Raw genomic sequence first — 15,824 nt, 5'->3', positions numbered from 1 at the left:
TGGTGACCTGAGTTCAATCCCCAGAACCCATATAAAGGTAAAAGGAGAGAATTGACTCCACAGAGCTGTCCTCTGGCCTCTACACAGTCTGTAGCACAGGTACCCTTCCCACCCCCACCTCATATAATAAAACATTTTTTAATTAAAGACTAGAATAGGATATTGCATTTATAAATATTTCCTCTTGAAATAAACCACAGCATTACTCTTTTAAGTGAATCCAAATAGTCCAGTGGAATCTAAGTACCACATCATCCATCTAAAAACAAATTTGGCGGCTGGAAAGATGGCTCCACAGTTAAGAGCATGTGCTGCTCCTGCAGAGAACTAGGATTCAGCACTCACATGGTGGCTCACAATCATCTGCAAGTTCCGTTCCAGGGTTTGGCCTCTATGGGCACCAGACATGCACATAGCGTACAAAAATACATGAAGCCAAACACTCATAAAAGAAAAATAAATAACACATAAATTTTATCATTCCCTTCTTTCCTTAAGTTTTTAGTTTTTGTTACTCCTTCTTCATATTGTATCCTAACCTTTATGGTTCAAAATCTTTTACTGATCAACCAATAAAACTTCTCTGCAATGCATAATTTATAAATTATATATATAATATATTATATGTGCCCAAAGTTTTAAATTCTTCTCTAAACATAAGCTGTGTATGTTTAAAAAATATATAGTATTTTATCATTTCTTCTGGATTGGATTTTCTCTTCCTTTATACAACTCGTAAAAAACATAATTACATTATAACTTGGCACTACTAAGCATAAAAGGTAATTTTTTATCTGAAGTTCATTATCTTTCACAGTTAGGTGCAAGTGATAAGAAAGCCTGCTTACCTAGGTAACTAGACAGTAATAACAGAAAATTGTTATACCAATATCTGTCTTTGTACTCACTCAAAGTTACACCAAAATCACACAATGGTTGATCATCATGAAGGGCCCCAGCATACTTGCTTAGCCTAACGCCATTTTTGAGCAGGGCCTGAAAAGTAACTAGAGGTCAGAAAAACAACTTGTACCCTGGATGACAGCCAAGTCAGCAGGCGTGTCGAGCTCGGGGAAAAACCACGAGCTGTCCTGAGTTTGAACCTGGCCTCATACGAATCGTCCAATCAGAACCCTGTAAACTATGCTTCCTGCTTCTGTACCCGCCCTTCCGCTGCCCAACCCTATAAAAACCCTCCACTCCAGCCCGTGGGCGCGCCAGTCTCTTCAGCCTCTGGAGGGACTGTATCGCCCCGGGTACCCGTGTTCCTGAATAAAGCCTCTTGCTGTTTGCATCTGACTTGTGGTCTCGGTGTGATCTCTGGGCGAGGGTCTCTCCAGAGGGAAGACTCCAGACGGGGGTCTTTCATTTGGGGGCTCGTCCGGGATTGGAGACCCCCGCCTCGGGACCACCGACCCACTGTCAGGAGGTAAGCTGGCCGGCCATTGTCTGTCTGTATTGTCTCAGTCTGTTTACTTGTCTTTCGTTTTCGTCGGACGTCCTAAGTCAGGTCTGAGTCGGTGGGGGCTGAAGGAGCTGACGAGCTCGGACTTCGCCCACCGAAACCCTGGAAGACGTTCCACGGGTATCTGAAGTCCCCTCTGGGGCACGGGAAGTCCCCTCTGGGGCACGGGAAGTCCCCTCTGGGGCACGGTTTTTCGGGGCCACCCACGCATCAGAAGAATACGTGGTACTGGCAGGGGACGGAGAATTCAAACACTCTGCGTCCCCATCTGAGTTTTTGCTTTCGGTTTTACGCCGGAGCCGCGCAGCGAAAAATTCTGTGGTCTGTCTTGTCTGTTTGTTTCTCGTTGTGTGTCTAACCCTTCTTTATTTGGAGACCATCATGGGACAGGCTGTCGCCACCCCACTGAGCCTAACCACGGACCACTGGTCCGATGTTAAGGCTCGAGGAAACAATGAAGGTGTCATTGTCAGGAAGAAGAAATGGATCACCTTCTGCGAGGCCGAATGGGTCATGATGAATGTCGGCTGGCCGCGAGAGGGATCTTTTAACCTCTCTCTTATTTCGCAGGTGGAGGGTAAGGTTTTTGCCCCTAGCCCTTATGGGCATCCCGACCAGGTCCCATATATCGCCATCTGGAGGTCACTGGTCGAGAACCCATTTCCATGGGTTAAGCCTTTCCTTCCCCAGCCCCCTCCAGTCTCTGGGCCTTCTGCGCCCCCCAACCCGGACTCCTCCCTTTACCCCGTGCTCCCTCACAAGGAGACTCCTAAGCCTCCAGTCCTTCCCCCAGACCCCCATACCCCCCTTATAGATCTCCTGACGGAGGACCCACCTCCATATCGAGCCGGACCACCTGGAGAGCCGGCCAAAGCGGCCCCAGCCGCCGCCCCGGTGGCGGCGTCCCCGGCCGTGCCCGTGGCAGATCCGGAAGTCACCTCGACTCGCAGGACCCACGGGGCTGAAGAAGAGGACGCAGCCCCGTCCCCCATTGCCGGCCGCCTCCGCGGCCGCCGGGATGGCCCCCCTATTGAGTCCAGGGCCTTCCCGCTCAGAGAGGGGCCGAATCGCCAGTTGCAGTACTGGCCCTTTTCAGCCTCAGACCTCTATAATTGGAAACAACATAATCCCCCCTTTCTCTAGGGATCCTGTTGCCTTAACCGGCCTAATTGAGTCCATCCTAGTGACTCACAGGCCGACTTGGGACGACTGTCAGCAGCTCCTGCAGACCCTCTTAACAGTAGAGGAGAAGCAGAGAGTTTTCCTGGAGGCCCGGAAGCAGGTTCTGGGCGATGATGGGAGGCCAACCCAACTCCCAAATATCATCGATGCAGTTTTTCCCTTGACCCGCCCAGACTGGGACTTCAATACACCTGAAGGTAGGGAGCATCTACGTCTCTATCGCCAGTTGCTCTTAGCGGGTCTCCGAGCGGCCGCCAGAAGGCCTACCAATTTGGCTCAGGTAAGGAATGTGATACAGGGAAAGGAAGAAACACCCGCTGCATTTTTAGAGAGGCTGAAGGAGGCTTATAGGATGTACACTCCGTATGATCCAGAAGACCCAGGGCAAGCACCAGGTGTCATCCTATCATTTATCTATCAGTCTAGCTCAGATATCAGAACCAAATTGCAGCGGCTGGAAGGTTTACAGGCGCTAGGTTTGCCAGACTTATTGAAGGAAGCAGAGAAAGTGTTCAATAAGAGAGAAACTCCTGAGGAGCGCGAGGAAAGGAGATGGCAGAAACAAGAGGAAAGGGACAAGAAACAGCATAGGGAGATGAAAAAGGTTTTGGCCGCCGTTGTGTCTCAGAGACAGCGGAGAGAGGGAGATAGGTCGGGAGAGCGAAGGAGGCCACCCCTTGATAAAGACCAATGTGCTTACTGCAAGGAGAAGGGACACTGGGCCCGAGAGTGCCCCAAGAAGCCACAAGGATCCCGCCGGCCCAAGCCCAAGACTGTAGACCTCCTTAGTCTGGAAGACTAGGGGAGTCGAGGCCAGGAGCCCCCCCCTGAGCCTAGGATAACCCTCAAGATCGGGGGGCAGCCCGTGACCTTCCTGGTTGATACTGGTGCCGAACATTCAGTCCTAACCCATGCCGGAGTGCCTCTTAGCCGGCATTCTGCACTGGTGCAGGGGACAACTGGAAACAAGAGGTATTATTGGACTGCCGAGAGAAAAGTCCAACTGGCATCAGGGCAAGTAACACACTCCTTTCTGCACATACCTGAGTGCCCCCATCCGCTGTTAGGACGGGACCTATTAACCAAATTGAAGGCACAAATCTATTTTGATGAGAAGGGACCGAGGGTCACGGGTCCTAAAGGAGACTCTCTACAAATCCTTGCCCTCAGTTTAGAAGAAGAATACCGTTTGTTTGAACCAGAACCCCCGGAGAAATCACCTGAGGAACTACAGAACTGGCTGAGAGAGTTTCCTCAGGCCTGGGCAGAGACTGGGGGCTTGGGGCTGGCACACGACCAACCACCGCTGGTGATCTCACTAAAGGCCTCCGCGACTCCCGTTTCAATCAGACAATACCCAATGTCACGGGAAGCTCATGAGGGGATCAAGCCCCATATTCGAAGGCTCCTGGACCAAGGGGTGCTAAAGCCCTGCCAGTCCCCTTGGAATACCCCTCTCTTGCCTGTTAAGAAACCGGGGACAGGGGACTACAGGCCGGTCCAGGACTTGAGAGAGGTCAATAAGCGGGTGGAGGACATACACCCCACGGTGCCCAACCCCTATAACCTTCTGAGCACCCTCCCACCGACCCACGTCTGGTACACTGTGCTAGACCTGAAGGATGCCTTCTTTTGTTTGAGACTGCACCCTCAAAGTCAAATGCTATTCGCTTTTGAATGGAGAGACCCAGAAAAAGGGCTTTCGGGACAGTTAACCTGGACCCGGCTCCCTCAGGGCTTCAAAAATAGCCCAACCCTCTTTGATGAGGCTCTACATGCAGATCTGGCCGGATTCCGGGTCGAACACCCAACCCTGACTCTGCTCCAGTACGTGGATGATCTACTCCTGGCGGCCAGGAGTCGAACCGAGTGCCTGGAGGGCACTCGAGCCTTATTGGCCAGACTTGGACAAAAGGGCTATAGAGCCTCAGCCAGAAAGGCTCAAGTATGCCGAGACAAGGTTACCTACCTGGGCTACAGCCTGAGCGGGGGGCAAAGATGGTTAACAAGAGCGAGGAAGGAGACGATAATCTCCATCCCTCCTCCTCGGAACCCCCGCCAAGTTCGAGAGCTCCTGGGTACGGCTGGGTACTGCCGCCTTTGGATTCCTGGCTTTGCCGAACTGGCAGCCCCATTGTACCCCCTCACTAAACCAGGGGCCATGTTCCAATGGGAAGAGAAGCATCAGAAAGCATTCCAACAGATCAAGAAGGCCTTACTCGAGGCCCCGGCTCTGGGTCTGCCAGATCTAACCAAGCCCTTTGAGCTGTTTGTGGATGAGAACTCAGGTTTTGCCAAAGGGGTACTGGTACAAAGACTGGGACCTTGGAGGAGACCTGTAGCGTACTTGTGCAAGAAATTGGACCCGGTGGCTACAGGATGGCCATCATGCCTCCGCATGGTGGCAGCCATTGCCGTATTACTCAAGGATGCCGGGAAGCTGACTCTGGGACAGCCGTTGACTGTGCTGGCCTCCCATGCAGTGGAGGCCTTGGTCCGACAACCACCGGACAGATGGCTTTCTAACGCCAGAATGACTTACTATCAGGCCTTACTACTGGACTCAGACCGGGTAAATTTTGGGCCGACAGTTTCCCTTAACCCTGCTACCTTGCTGCCACTGTCTAGCCCCTCCGAGGAGCATGACTGCCTCCAGATTCTAGCCGAAGCACATGGCACCCGCCCTGATCTGACAGATCAGCCGCTTAAGAATCCAGACGCTGTCTGGTACACAGATGGGAGCAGTTTCCTGGAGGAGGGGAAACGCAGAGCCGGGGCAGCTATAACCACCGAATCGGAAGTGGTATGGGCATCATCACTCCCGCCCGGGACATCGGCCCAGCGCGCAGAACTGATTGCGCTCACCCAAGCTCTCCGGATGGCAGAAGGTAAGAAGCTCACAGTTTATACTGACAGCAGATATGCCTTCGCCACTGCGCATGTCCACGGGGAAATCTACAGACGGAGAGGCCTGCTGACGTCCGCGGGTAAGGAAATCAAAAACAAAAAAGAGATCCTAGACCTCCTAAAGGCCCTGTTCCTCCCGCTCCAACTCAGTATTGTCCACTGCCCAGGGCATCAAAAGGATGACTCTGCGGTAGCCAGAGGGAATCGGCTGGCGGATCTGACTGCCCGAACAGTGGCTTCCCAGCCAGCAGGGAGCAGCCAGTTGATGGCCATACAAGAACCACAGCCTGAGAGAGACCCCGTGCCCTATAGCCCAGAAGACCATGAGCTAGCAAAGAAAATGGGGGCGGACTGGGAACAAGGAAGACAGGCATATATACTAGGGGACCGGATGGTCATGCCAACCTCCCATACCCGATACATGCTAAGATTCCTCCATGCTTTGACCCATTTGAGCAAAAACAAGATGAAGACCCTATTGGACAGAGAAAACACCTGGACAGTGCTGCTGAACCAGGATCAGGTACTTCAGCAGGTAACTTCTACCTGCCCAGCCTGTGCTCAAGTCAACGCAGGAAAGGTTCATCTAAACAAGGGGGCCCGCCAAAGAGGCCATCGTCCTGGTGTTCATTGGGAAATAGACTTTACAGAAGTAAAACCCGGACTCTACGGGTACCGGTACCTCCTGGTCTTCGTGGACACTTTTTCTGGATGGATCGAGGCATTTCCAACCAAGAATGAGACGGCTAACGTGGCAACAAAGAAACTGTTGGAAGAAATCTTCCCCAGGTATGGGATGCCTCAAATATTGGGGTCGGATAACGGGCCTGCCTTCGTCTCTCAGGTAAGTCAGAAGGTGGCCAAACTATTGGGGGTTGATTGGAAACTCCATTGTGCATACCGCCCCCAGAGCTCAGGACAGGTAGAACGAGCTAATAGAACAATCAAGGAGACTTTAACCAAATTAACGCTTGCAACTGGCACTAGAGATTGGGTGCTCCTACTTCCCTTGGCTCTCTACCGAGCCCGAAATACTCCTGGCCCACACGGCCTAACCCCTTTTGAGATCATGTATGGGGCCCCACCTCCTGTTGTAGACTTTCTCCATCCTGATATTTCCTCCTTTGCTACCACCCCTACTTTAGAGGCACATCTTCAAGCCCTCCAACTGGTGCAGAGGGAGATCTGGAAGCCCCTGGCCAAGGCCTACCAGGAGCAGCTAGACAAGCCGGTGGTGCCCCACCCCTTCCAGATCGGGGACTCCGTTTGGGTCCGACGACACCAGACCAAGAATCTGGAACCACGGTGGAAGGGGCCCTACACTGTCTTGCTGACCACCCCCACTGCACTCAAGGTTGACGGGATTGCTGCATGGATCCACGCCTCTCATGTGAAGGCTGCCAGGGAACCCGACCCAGCAGGATCCAGAAAGTCAACATGGACAGTGCGCCGCACACGAAACCCCCTAAAAATAAGGTTGGCCCGCGGCTCCTCTTTCTCCCCCTCCTCTTAATCTCTGCCTACCCCCAGGGGACTAGGGCGGCAGAGAGCCCGCACCTAGTTAAGAGGCTCACTTGGCAGGTTATCTCACAAACTGGGGAGACGGTCTGGCAAACGACCGCCCTTCACACCCCCTTCACATGGTGGCCTAACTTGCATCCAGATCTCTGCCAACTAGTAGCAGGGTCAGAGGACTGGGACATCCCCACCACTGACCCCATGAACCCCAGAGCACCAGACGTCTGTCAGGATGGTAAGGGAACTTGCAAATGTAGTGACGGGAGATATGGATGTGGTCACCCTGAAACCAGAGCAGCCCTGTCACAACTATCCTTTTACGTCTGCCCCCGGGATGGTAGGGACAGAAAGATGATTAGACAATGTGGGGGTTATGAAAGTTACTTCTGTAAAGCATGGGGATGTGAAACAACTGGTAATACCTATTGGGAGCCTTCATCCACTTGGGACCTCATTAGGGTAAAAAGAACTACCCAAAGAGAAAGCCACTCATGGCGTCCTCTTACTCAAGGACGTTGTTGGGGAACTGTCACGTCAGGAAGAGATAACACTTACTGGAAAGGGGAGGGGCCCTGTGTAAATTTCACCTGCAACCCCCTGAATATATCTTTTACTCAGAAGGGAAGGGAGATAACACAAGACTGGATTAAAGGTAAAACATGGGGACTTAGACTTTACATGACGGGATGGGACCAGGGAGTTGTGTTTACGATTAGGCTTAAAATCACGGAGCCCTCCGCCTCTATAGGTCCCAACCAGGTTCTCTCTGACCAAAAGCGCCCCTCTTTACCCGCTCCGGCACCCCCGAGGGCTACCCCCCGACCCAATTCAGCCATTCGCCCAAGCACGGCTCCGAATGCTACTGTAACCCCAGTCACCCTCCAGCCACCCAGGCCCGGTACGGGAGACCGGCTATTGAATCTTATAGAGGGCGCTTACTCAGCCCTCAATGTTACCAACCCAAATCAGACTCAGGAATGCTGGTTATGCCTAGTCTCCACACCTCCCTATTATGAGGGGGTGGCCGTAGTCGGAAGCTTCACCAATTCTTCTTCACCCCCGTCAGGATGTGCCTCGACACCTCAGCATAAGCTCACAATCTCCGAGGTGTCAGGACAAGGACTATGTCTGGGGACAGTACCCTACACCCACCAACACCTGTGTAATCGCACCCAGGCACTTGTTCCAGGACCCCACTATCTCGTGGCTCCCAACGGGACTTATTGGGCCTGTAGCACTGGACTTACACCATGCCTCTCCTCCTCAATACTAGCCAACACAGCCGATTATTGTGTGCTCATAGAACTGTACCCCAAGATAGTCTACCATGCACCTGAAGATATCTATGCCCGATATGAGACAGGGGTCCCCCGTATAAAAAGAGAGCCAGTCTCGCTAACCCTGGCCCTGATACTAGGTGGATTAACTATGGGAGGAGTCGCTGCCGGAATAGGCACAGGTACCACTGCCCTCATGGAAACCAACCAGTTCAGACAACTCCAGGTTGCCATGCATACCGATATCCAGGCACTGGAGGAATCGGTGAGTGCCTTGGAAAAGTCACTCACCTCCCTGTCTGAAGTAGTTCTGCAGAACCGGAGGGGATTAGACCTCCTCTTCCTGCAGGAGGGGGGGTTATGTGCCGCCCTTAAAGAAGAATGTTGCTTCTATGCGGATCATACTGGGGTGGTGAGAGATAGCATGGCTAGATTAAGAAAAAGATTAGAGCAAAGACAAAAACTCTTTGAAGAACAGCAGGGATGGTTTGAAGGATGGTTCAGAAGGTCCCCCTGGCTCACCACCCTCATCTCCACCCTTTTGGGACCCCTTCTGATTTTATTGCTCCTTCTGACGCTCGGGCCCTGTATCCTAAACAGACTTGTCCAATTTATCAGGGAACGCGTTTCTATTATTCAGACCTTGGTATTGACCCAACAATACCAACGACTCAACCAGGTGGAAATGGAGCCACATCCCTATTCTTCCCCATGAATGGAGGATTCCATTCCCTGAGATAAGAAAATGGGGGAATGAAGGGCCCCAGCATACTTGCTTAGCCTAACGCCATTTTTGAGCAGGGCCTGAAAAGTAACTAGAGGTCAGAAAAACAACTTGTACCCTGGATGAGAGCCAAGTCAGCAGGCGTGTCGAGCTCGGGGAAAAACCACGAGCTGTCCTGAGTTTGAACCTGGCCTCATACGAATCGTCCAATCAGAACCCTGTAAACTATGCTTCCTGCTTCTGTACCCGCCCTTCCGCTGCCCAACCCTATAAAAACCCTCCACTCCAGCCCGTGGGCGCGCCAGTCTCTTCAGCCTCTGGAGGGACTGTATCGCCCCGGGTACCCGTGTTCCTGAATAAAGCCTCTTGCTGTTTGCATCTGACTTGTGGTCTCGGTGTGATCTCTGGGCGAGGGTCTCTCCAGAGGGAAGACTCCAGACGGGGGTCTTTCAATCAAAGACTATTTTTCATTATCTATAAGCCGACAACTCAAAATTTTGTTGAAAGCATGAATTATAAACCATCTATGGTGGTACACACCTTTAATCTTAGGATTTGAAAGGCAGAGGCAAAGGCAGGCAGATCTCTGAGTTCCAGGCCAGCCAGCGATGTTTGTTCTTGTCTTAAAAAAAGAAAAAAAGGAAGGAACTAATTAGGAAAGAAGAGAGGGAGATGGGGGGGGGCGAGGATTTTACCCAGTCACTCACTTTCTTGACCATTTCTGATTGTGCCTTTGCTTATTAACTTGAAGGCTTCACAGACCAGGCAAACAGTGATACAAGATAAGAAACAGCTATGGCTTCTTCTCATAAAGCAGGAGAAGAGTGACTTTGGAAAGAAACACCGTGGGTACAACTGCATTCTCAGACAGATTGACTTTGGAAAGAAGACACAGGAAATCAAGGATCTTGGAAATTTTTCCAATTTGAAGACTAGTAGACTATTTTAGGCAAGTTTCTCCATCTTATTTTAAAGATGTGTGTGTGTGTGTGTGTGTGTGTGTGTGTGTGTGTGTGTGTGTGTGTATTTGGGAGTATGCATGCCACATTGTGGGGGTGCCAGTCCCCTGGAGCTGGTGGTGAACTGTCTGATATGGGTGCTAGGAACTAAAGTTGATTTCTCTGGAAGAGCAAAGTGCTCTTTTTTTTTTTTTTTTTTTTTAGACTTTTTTTTTTTTTTTTTTTTTTTGGTTTTTCGAGACAGGGTTTCTCTGTGTAGCTTTGCGCCTTTCCTGGGACTCACTTGGTAGCCCAGGCTGGCCTCGAACTCACAGAGATCCGCCTGGCTCTGCCTCCCGAGTGCTGGGATTAAAGGCGTGCGCCACCACTGCCCGGCGAGCAAAGTGCTCTTAACTGCTCAGCTTTCTCCCTAGCTCCTTCCATCTTGATGAGGCATGATTTTTTTTTCTTCCCTCTCTGGGACCAATTACCCTCTCCCACAAAAATAGCAGCATTGACAAAATTAAAAATACTAAATTATGTTTATACATGATTAATTATTATTATATCTTAACAGAGAGACTGGAAAAACTTAAATCCTTCAATAAATCATATTAAATATTAAAAATATATGGGGCACCCCAAAATAAAAAAAAAACTATACAGTTCTCCTTCAGAACAAAATCAATTCCCTCCAAAATTAGAACCCATATCCGTATTTCCAGCCTTGATTCTTACTATACCTAATATTAATACATCACCCCACATACATGAACTGGCTTCTAGACTCTGGTACAGGAGATCATAACCAACAGAGGAACAGAGACAAAAATAGCATAGGACACATGGAAAACAAGGCCCAATGTTTACTCCTAGAGCCTGCATTGACATTTATGGATTTCTAACCTCGAAGCCTAGATCTAGAGAAAGGAGGGCTGGGCAGTCTCTAAGCTGTGCTGGGAAGTACAAGGACCTAGAGGCTAGGAACTAAGCACAATATGGGTGACCTCAGTACTCAAGGAATTACTGATTTTAGTTAGTGAGGTTGGTGGAGAGAGAACTCCACAAGGTACATGGAGGCCATGTCTCTCCTTGGAAGAAGGCAAGCATGAGGCAGTGTGCTTGGATCACCTACATCAGCAGACTGATGGGCCCCCTGGGCAGAGCACTACTCCTTGAAACTCACAATTATCACTGTTGAAAGTGAGGCAGAATCTACATATAGTAACAAATGTTGCTTATAAATATGTCCCACTTTGTGCTTTAGGATATTCTTCACCTTTTCCTTTCTGTCACTACATCAAATGTCTGTTCTCTAAATAGTGACCTGCAAAGGCCAAGATCAATTCCCTTGTGTTTCATGCAGCTTTCTTACACCCTTATATTCCCAGCCAGTTCTTCTATGGCCCTTATAATTGTTTCCACTGCATACATAGCACAAGGTTTTCAATATGTTTCATGAATCTACCCACCTTGGTGTTCATCTGTAGCTCTTTATTGTAGGCATTGAGGCAAGGTCTAAGTCCTCCATGTCTCCTTGTCACACAGAGTTGGTCTTAATACACTTACTGTGCAGGATGCCTAAGAGCTTACAGGACTATCTCCTCCCAAATGCTCATCTCTTTTACATATTTTAAGGCTCACATTCAAGCCTCTGTGGGCCCTTCATAGTCCTTGGGGTTTCACTTTTATTAAGCACTTTTTAGTTGTAAAAACAATTTCTCAAATGCTATTCTTCCTGAAGGTTGCCTGCAGCCTGTGCCAGCCAACTCTGCAGAGACAAAGCCAAACAAATACAGTGGCACTCAGAAGCCAGCAGCATACTAAGAGAAGCCATTCTGGGAGGGCTTTCCCTTCATGCAAATGGTGTGTGTGTGTGTGTGTGTGTGTGTGTGTGTGTGTGTGTGTGTGTGTGTGTATGTATGAGTGTGCATGAGTGTAAGTGTGTGTGTGTGTGGTATGTGTGTACATTGAGGGCTGCACCCTTGTTTGTATGTGGAAGCCAGAGGAGGATGTTGAGTGTCCTGCTCTATCACTCTATCACTTTTATTCTTTTGAGACTGGGTCTCTCACTGAACCCAGAGCTAAGCTGGCAGATAATAAGTCACAGAAACCCTTCTTTTTCTGTCCTCCACAATGCTGATGTATTAATCAGGCTAGCACAGTCGCACTTTGCTTTTTACATGGGTGCCAGATATTTGAACTCAGTTCCTCATGCTTGTAGAGCAAGCATTCTTACTTGTTGAGTCACCTCCCCAGTCCCTCCAGCTAATCCTAACAAAAACAAAATGGAATTCAGGATTTCCCTTACACACTTATTTCCCCAAATAGGGAGAGGAATATTTATTGCAATTAGACTCACCATTACAGCTAGGCAATGGTCACTCCTGCCTGTAACACCAGCAAGAATATCAGGAGTTCAAGGCCAGCCTAAACTATATAGCAAGTTTGAGGAAAACCTTGTGCAACATAAGACCCTATCTTTCAAAACAAAACAAAACAAACAAACAAACCAAACAAACAAACCCAAAGCCCTAGCATCATCAAAAATATAAGCTCACTGTAACTACTTAATACTTTGTAGCCAGCCTGAGTGACTGGAGAGATGGCTCAGTAGTTAGCAGTTAAGAGTACTTGCTGCTCTGGCAGAGGACATTAATTCCATTCCCTGAACCTATATGGTGGCAGCTTAAAACTACCCACAACTCTGGTTCCAGGGGATCCAGCACTCTCTTCTCGCCTCTGAGAGCATCAGGTATTAATTCCACTTACATACATGAAAGCAAAGCACTTATACATATAAAATAAAAATAAGTATTTTTTAAAATATAGTGAGCCTGAATAAGTATCTCAAAACAGTACAAATAAAAGTCTTAAACTATGGAAGGAAGATTAAATGATAAAATTAGAAGAATGAGTAAGTTGGGGGGGGGGGGGCCGCGGGGGAATGCTTATTGTAGAAACTAAGGGCCAAGTTAATCTCTAAAATAGAATGCCTTCCTCACAAATGTAGAAAACAGTTCACAGAATGGCTGATATCGAGTCCCAAGGAGATAAAACAGACTATGGAAATGAAAAGGAAATGGTAGAAACATTAGATCCACAGACAATCAATGAGCAGATGCTACAAAAGAGTCAGGAACATTATAGCTACAGAGATAAATTTGCAATGAAAGAAACATTAAAGGACTGATGCATGGGATGACAAACAAGAAAAGGAATTTGGCTCCCAGGACTGCCCTGCAGACAAAAGATGTCTTTGGACAAGTAGCCTCAAATCTATAATTAAAAGTTTAATAGATAAAAATTGTCTTGAAATGATAGACAGGTTTGGTCTGAATATAAGAGACTTAAGAGATAACCTGAAAAAAAAAAAAGACAACTACGGGCAATTACTGTGACAACATTTTATATATATACATATACATATACATATACATATACATATACATATATCAATGCATGTTACAAAATCCCCAATCTAAATTTCTTCAAGCTCTGCAGGGGGTATATTTATAGGCTACATTTGTATATAAAACTCAGAGTAATTATTTTTACTTCAAATTGTTTAACAAGGTCTTTGAGGTTCATTAAGATGGCCCAACAGGTAAAGATGTCTATCACCAAGTCTGACCACCTGAGTTCAATTCCCAGGACCCACCGGGTAGAAGGGAAAAACTGCTCCCTCAAGTTGTCCTCTAATTTCACATGAGCACTAAGGTACACCCCTGTACCACACTTCCTGCATAAATAAATAAATTAAACCATAATGAAAAAAATTAAATAAAAAGAACTTTGGGGGCTGGAGAGATGGCTCAACAGTTAAGAACACTGACCTGTTTTCCAGAGGACCCATTTCAATTCCCAGCACTGACATGGCAGCTCACAACCATCTATAAACCCAGTTCCAAGGGATCTGATACCCTCTTCTGGCATCCCCATATATGCACCAGGAATTCAAGGGGTGAACAAACATACCTACAGGCAAAGCACCCATCCATACACATAAAATACAATTATTTTGTAAAAAGTCGGGGAGGGGTGGCTGGAGAGATGGCTCAAAGGTTAAGAGCACTGGCTACTCTTCCAAAGGACAACAGTCTAATTCCAAGCACCCACGTGGCAGCTCACAACTGTATGTAACTCCAATTCCAGGGATCTGACACCTTCACACAGATATACATGTGGGGAAACATCAATGCACATGAAATAAAAATAAATAAATTCTAAATAAAAAAAGAATAAGAAAAAATATAAATAAATAAAAAGAACTTTGATCATAGCTGAGCAAAGAGGCTCACATCTATAATTATAGTATACAGGAGGATAGCTGTAGGTTCAAGTTTGGCTTGGTGTATGTAGTGAGTTCTAGGACAGGTAAGACAACATAGAAGACCTTGTCTCAAAAGTGGGAAGAGGGAAAGAGAGTCAGGAACAAAAACAGAGATGGAGGTAGAGAGGCTTTGATGTTAAGAAATGTGATTTTCCATTTTACATTTCCATCTCACTATTGGTTCCAAATTGAACTCCAGTTGGGAAAAAAAAAAAAAAAGCCTGATGTCTAAATTAAGGTAATATTGGAGTCAGTAGCCTCCAGCCTGACTCCTGCCAAAGTCACCGCAGCTAGGGGAGAAGGGCCATGACCCAAAATAACCATAGAAGTTGAGGAAGCTGTTTATTGGTGGTCTGAGCTTTGAAACTACATGTGACAGTTTAAGAGAACATTTTGAGAAATAAGTACACTTATGGATTATGTGGTAATGAGAGACCCCCAAACAAAATATTCCAAGGCCATGGTTTTGTGATCTACTCTTTTTCCCCCCTCTTTTAGACAGGGTCTCGCTAGGTAGCCCTGGCTGTTCCAAAACACATTCTGTTGTCCAGGCTGGCCTTTAACTCACAGAGATCTGCCTGCTTCTGCCTCCAAGAGCTGGGATTAAAGGCATGCACCTGACTTTTTTTACTTATTCTTAAACTGAAGAGGTAGATGCAACAATGTGTGCCTGACCTCAGGTTGATGGGTGTGTGGTGGAACCAAAAAGAACTATTATTAGAGAGAATTCTGTAAAGCCTGGTGCCCATCATTGAAGAAAATGTTTGTTGGTGGTATTAAAGAAGATACAGAAGAATGTGGAATATTCCTTTACACTGTGTGAATATATGTCACTGTGATTGGTTTAACAGAAAAGCTAAATGGCCATTAGCTAGGCAGGATTTTCAGGGCAGAGAGAATGGTGGTGTGTGTGTGGGGGGGGGGGGGAGGGCAGAGTCAGGAGTCACCAGTCAGATACAGAGGAAACAAGACATGTACAAAATGAAGTAACTAGCCATAAGCCATGTGGCAGCAAGTAAATAAATAGAAATGGATTAATTTAAGTTATAAGAGTTAGTTAGTAACAAGCATAACTATTGGCCAAGCATTTATAATTAATGTCTTTGTGTGGTTATTTGGGAGCAGCTGGCAGGACAGAGCTCAACTGTGGTCCTGATGAAAAACTCTGCCAACAGACGAATAGAATTTGAGAGACTGCTTTGAAAAGTATGGCAAGATTGGAACAACTTAAATTACGGAAGATAGAGTGGAAAAAGGGAGCTTTTGCTTTTGAAACTTTTGTTTTTCAAGATAGGGTTTCTCTGTATAGCTCTGGCTATCCTGGAACTTGCTCTGTAGATCACGTTAGCATTGAACTCAGAGATCTGCCAGTCTTCTGCCTCCCTAGTGCTAGGATTAAAGGCATGTATCTCTACAGTCATTGCTTTTATAACTTTTGATGATCATGAATCAGTTTGTTCAGAAATACCACACTATAATG

The 15,824-nt window shown here is 47.6% G+C and overlaps 2 protein-coding genes across 5 annotated transcripts in view; one reads left to right on the top strand and one right to left on the bottom strand.

Moving 5' to 3' along the window:
- Nucleotides 1–15,824, bottom strand: part of Dennd2b (DENN domain containing 2B) — a 202,199-nt gene that overhangs the window by 137,042 nt on the left and 49,333 nt on the right. The window lies entirely within an intron of this gene.
- On the top strand, nt 1,050–9,456 carry LOC128125773 (uncharacterized). The gene is given in 2 exon segments (XM_052763461.1): nt 1,050–2,593; nt 2,595–9,456. Coding segments are annotated over 2 exon segments (5,220 nt in total). The 5' UTR covers nt 1,050–1,846; the 3' UTR covers nt 7,068–9,456.

Source organism: Peromyscus californicus, unplaced genomic scaffold (genome assembly GCF_007827085.1).
Source record: "Peromyscus californicus insignis strain IS unplaced genomic scaffold, ASM782708v3 Scaffold_4__1_contigs__length_199733344, whole genome shotgun sequence".
NCBI classification, from domain to species: domain Eukaryota; kingdom Metazoa; phylum Chordata; class Mammalia; order Rodentia; family Cricetidae; genus Peromyscus; species Peromyscus californicus.
This window is presented reverse-complemented; position numbering and strand designations above follow the sequence as displayed.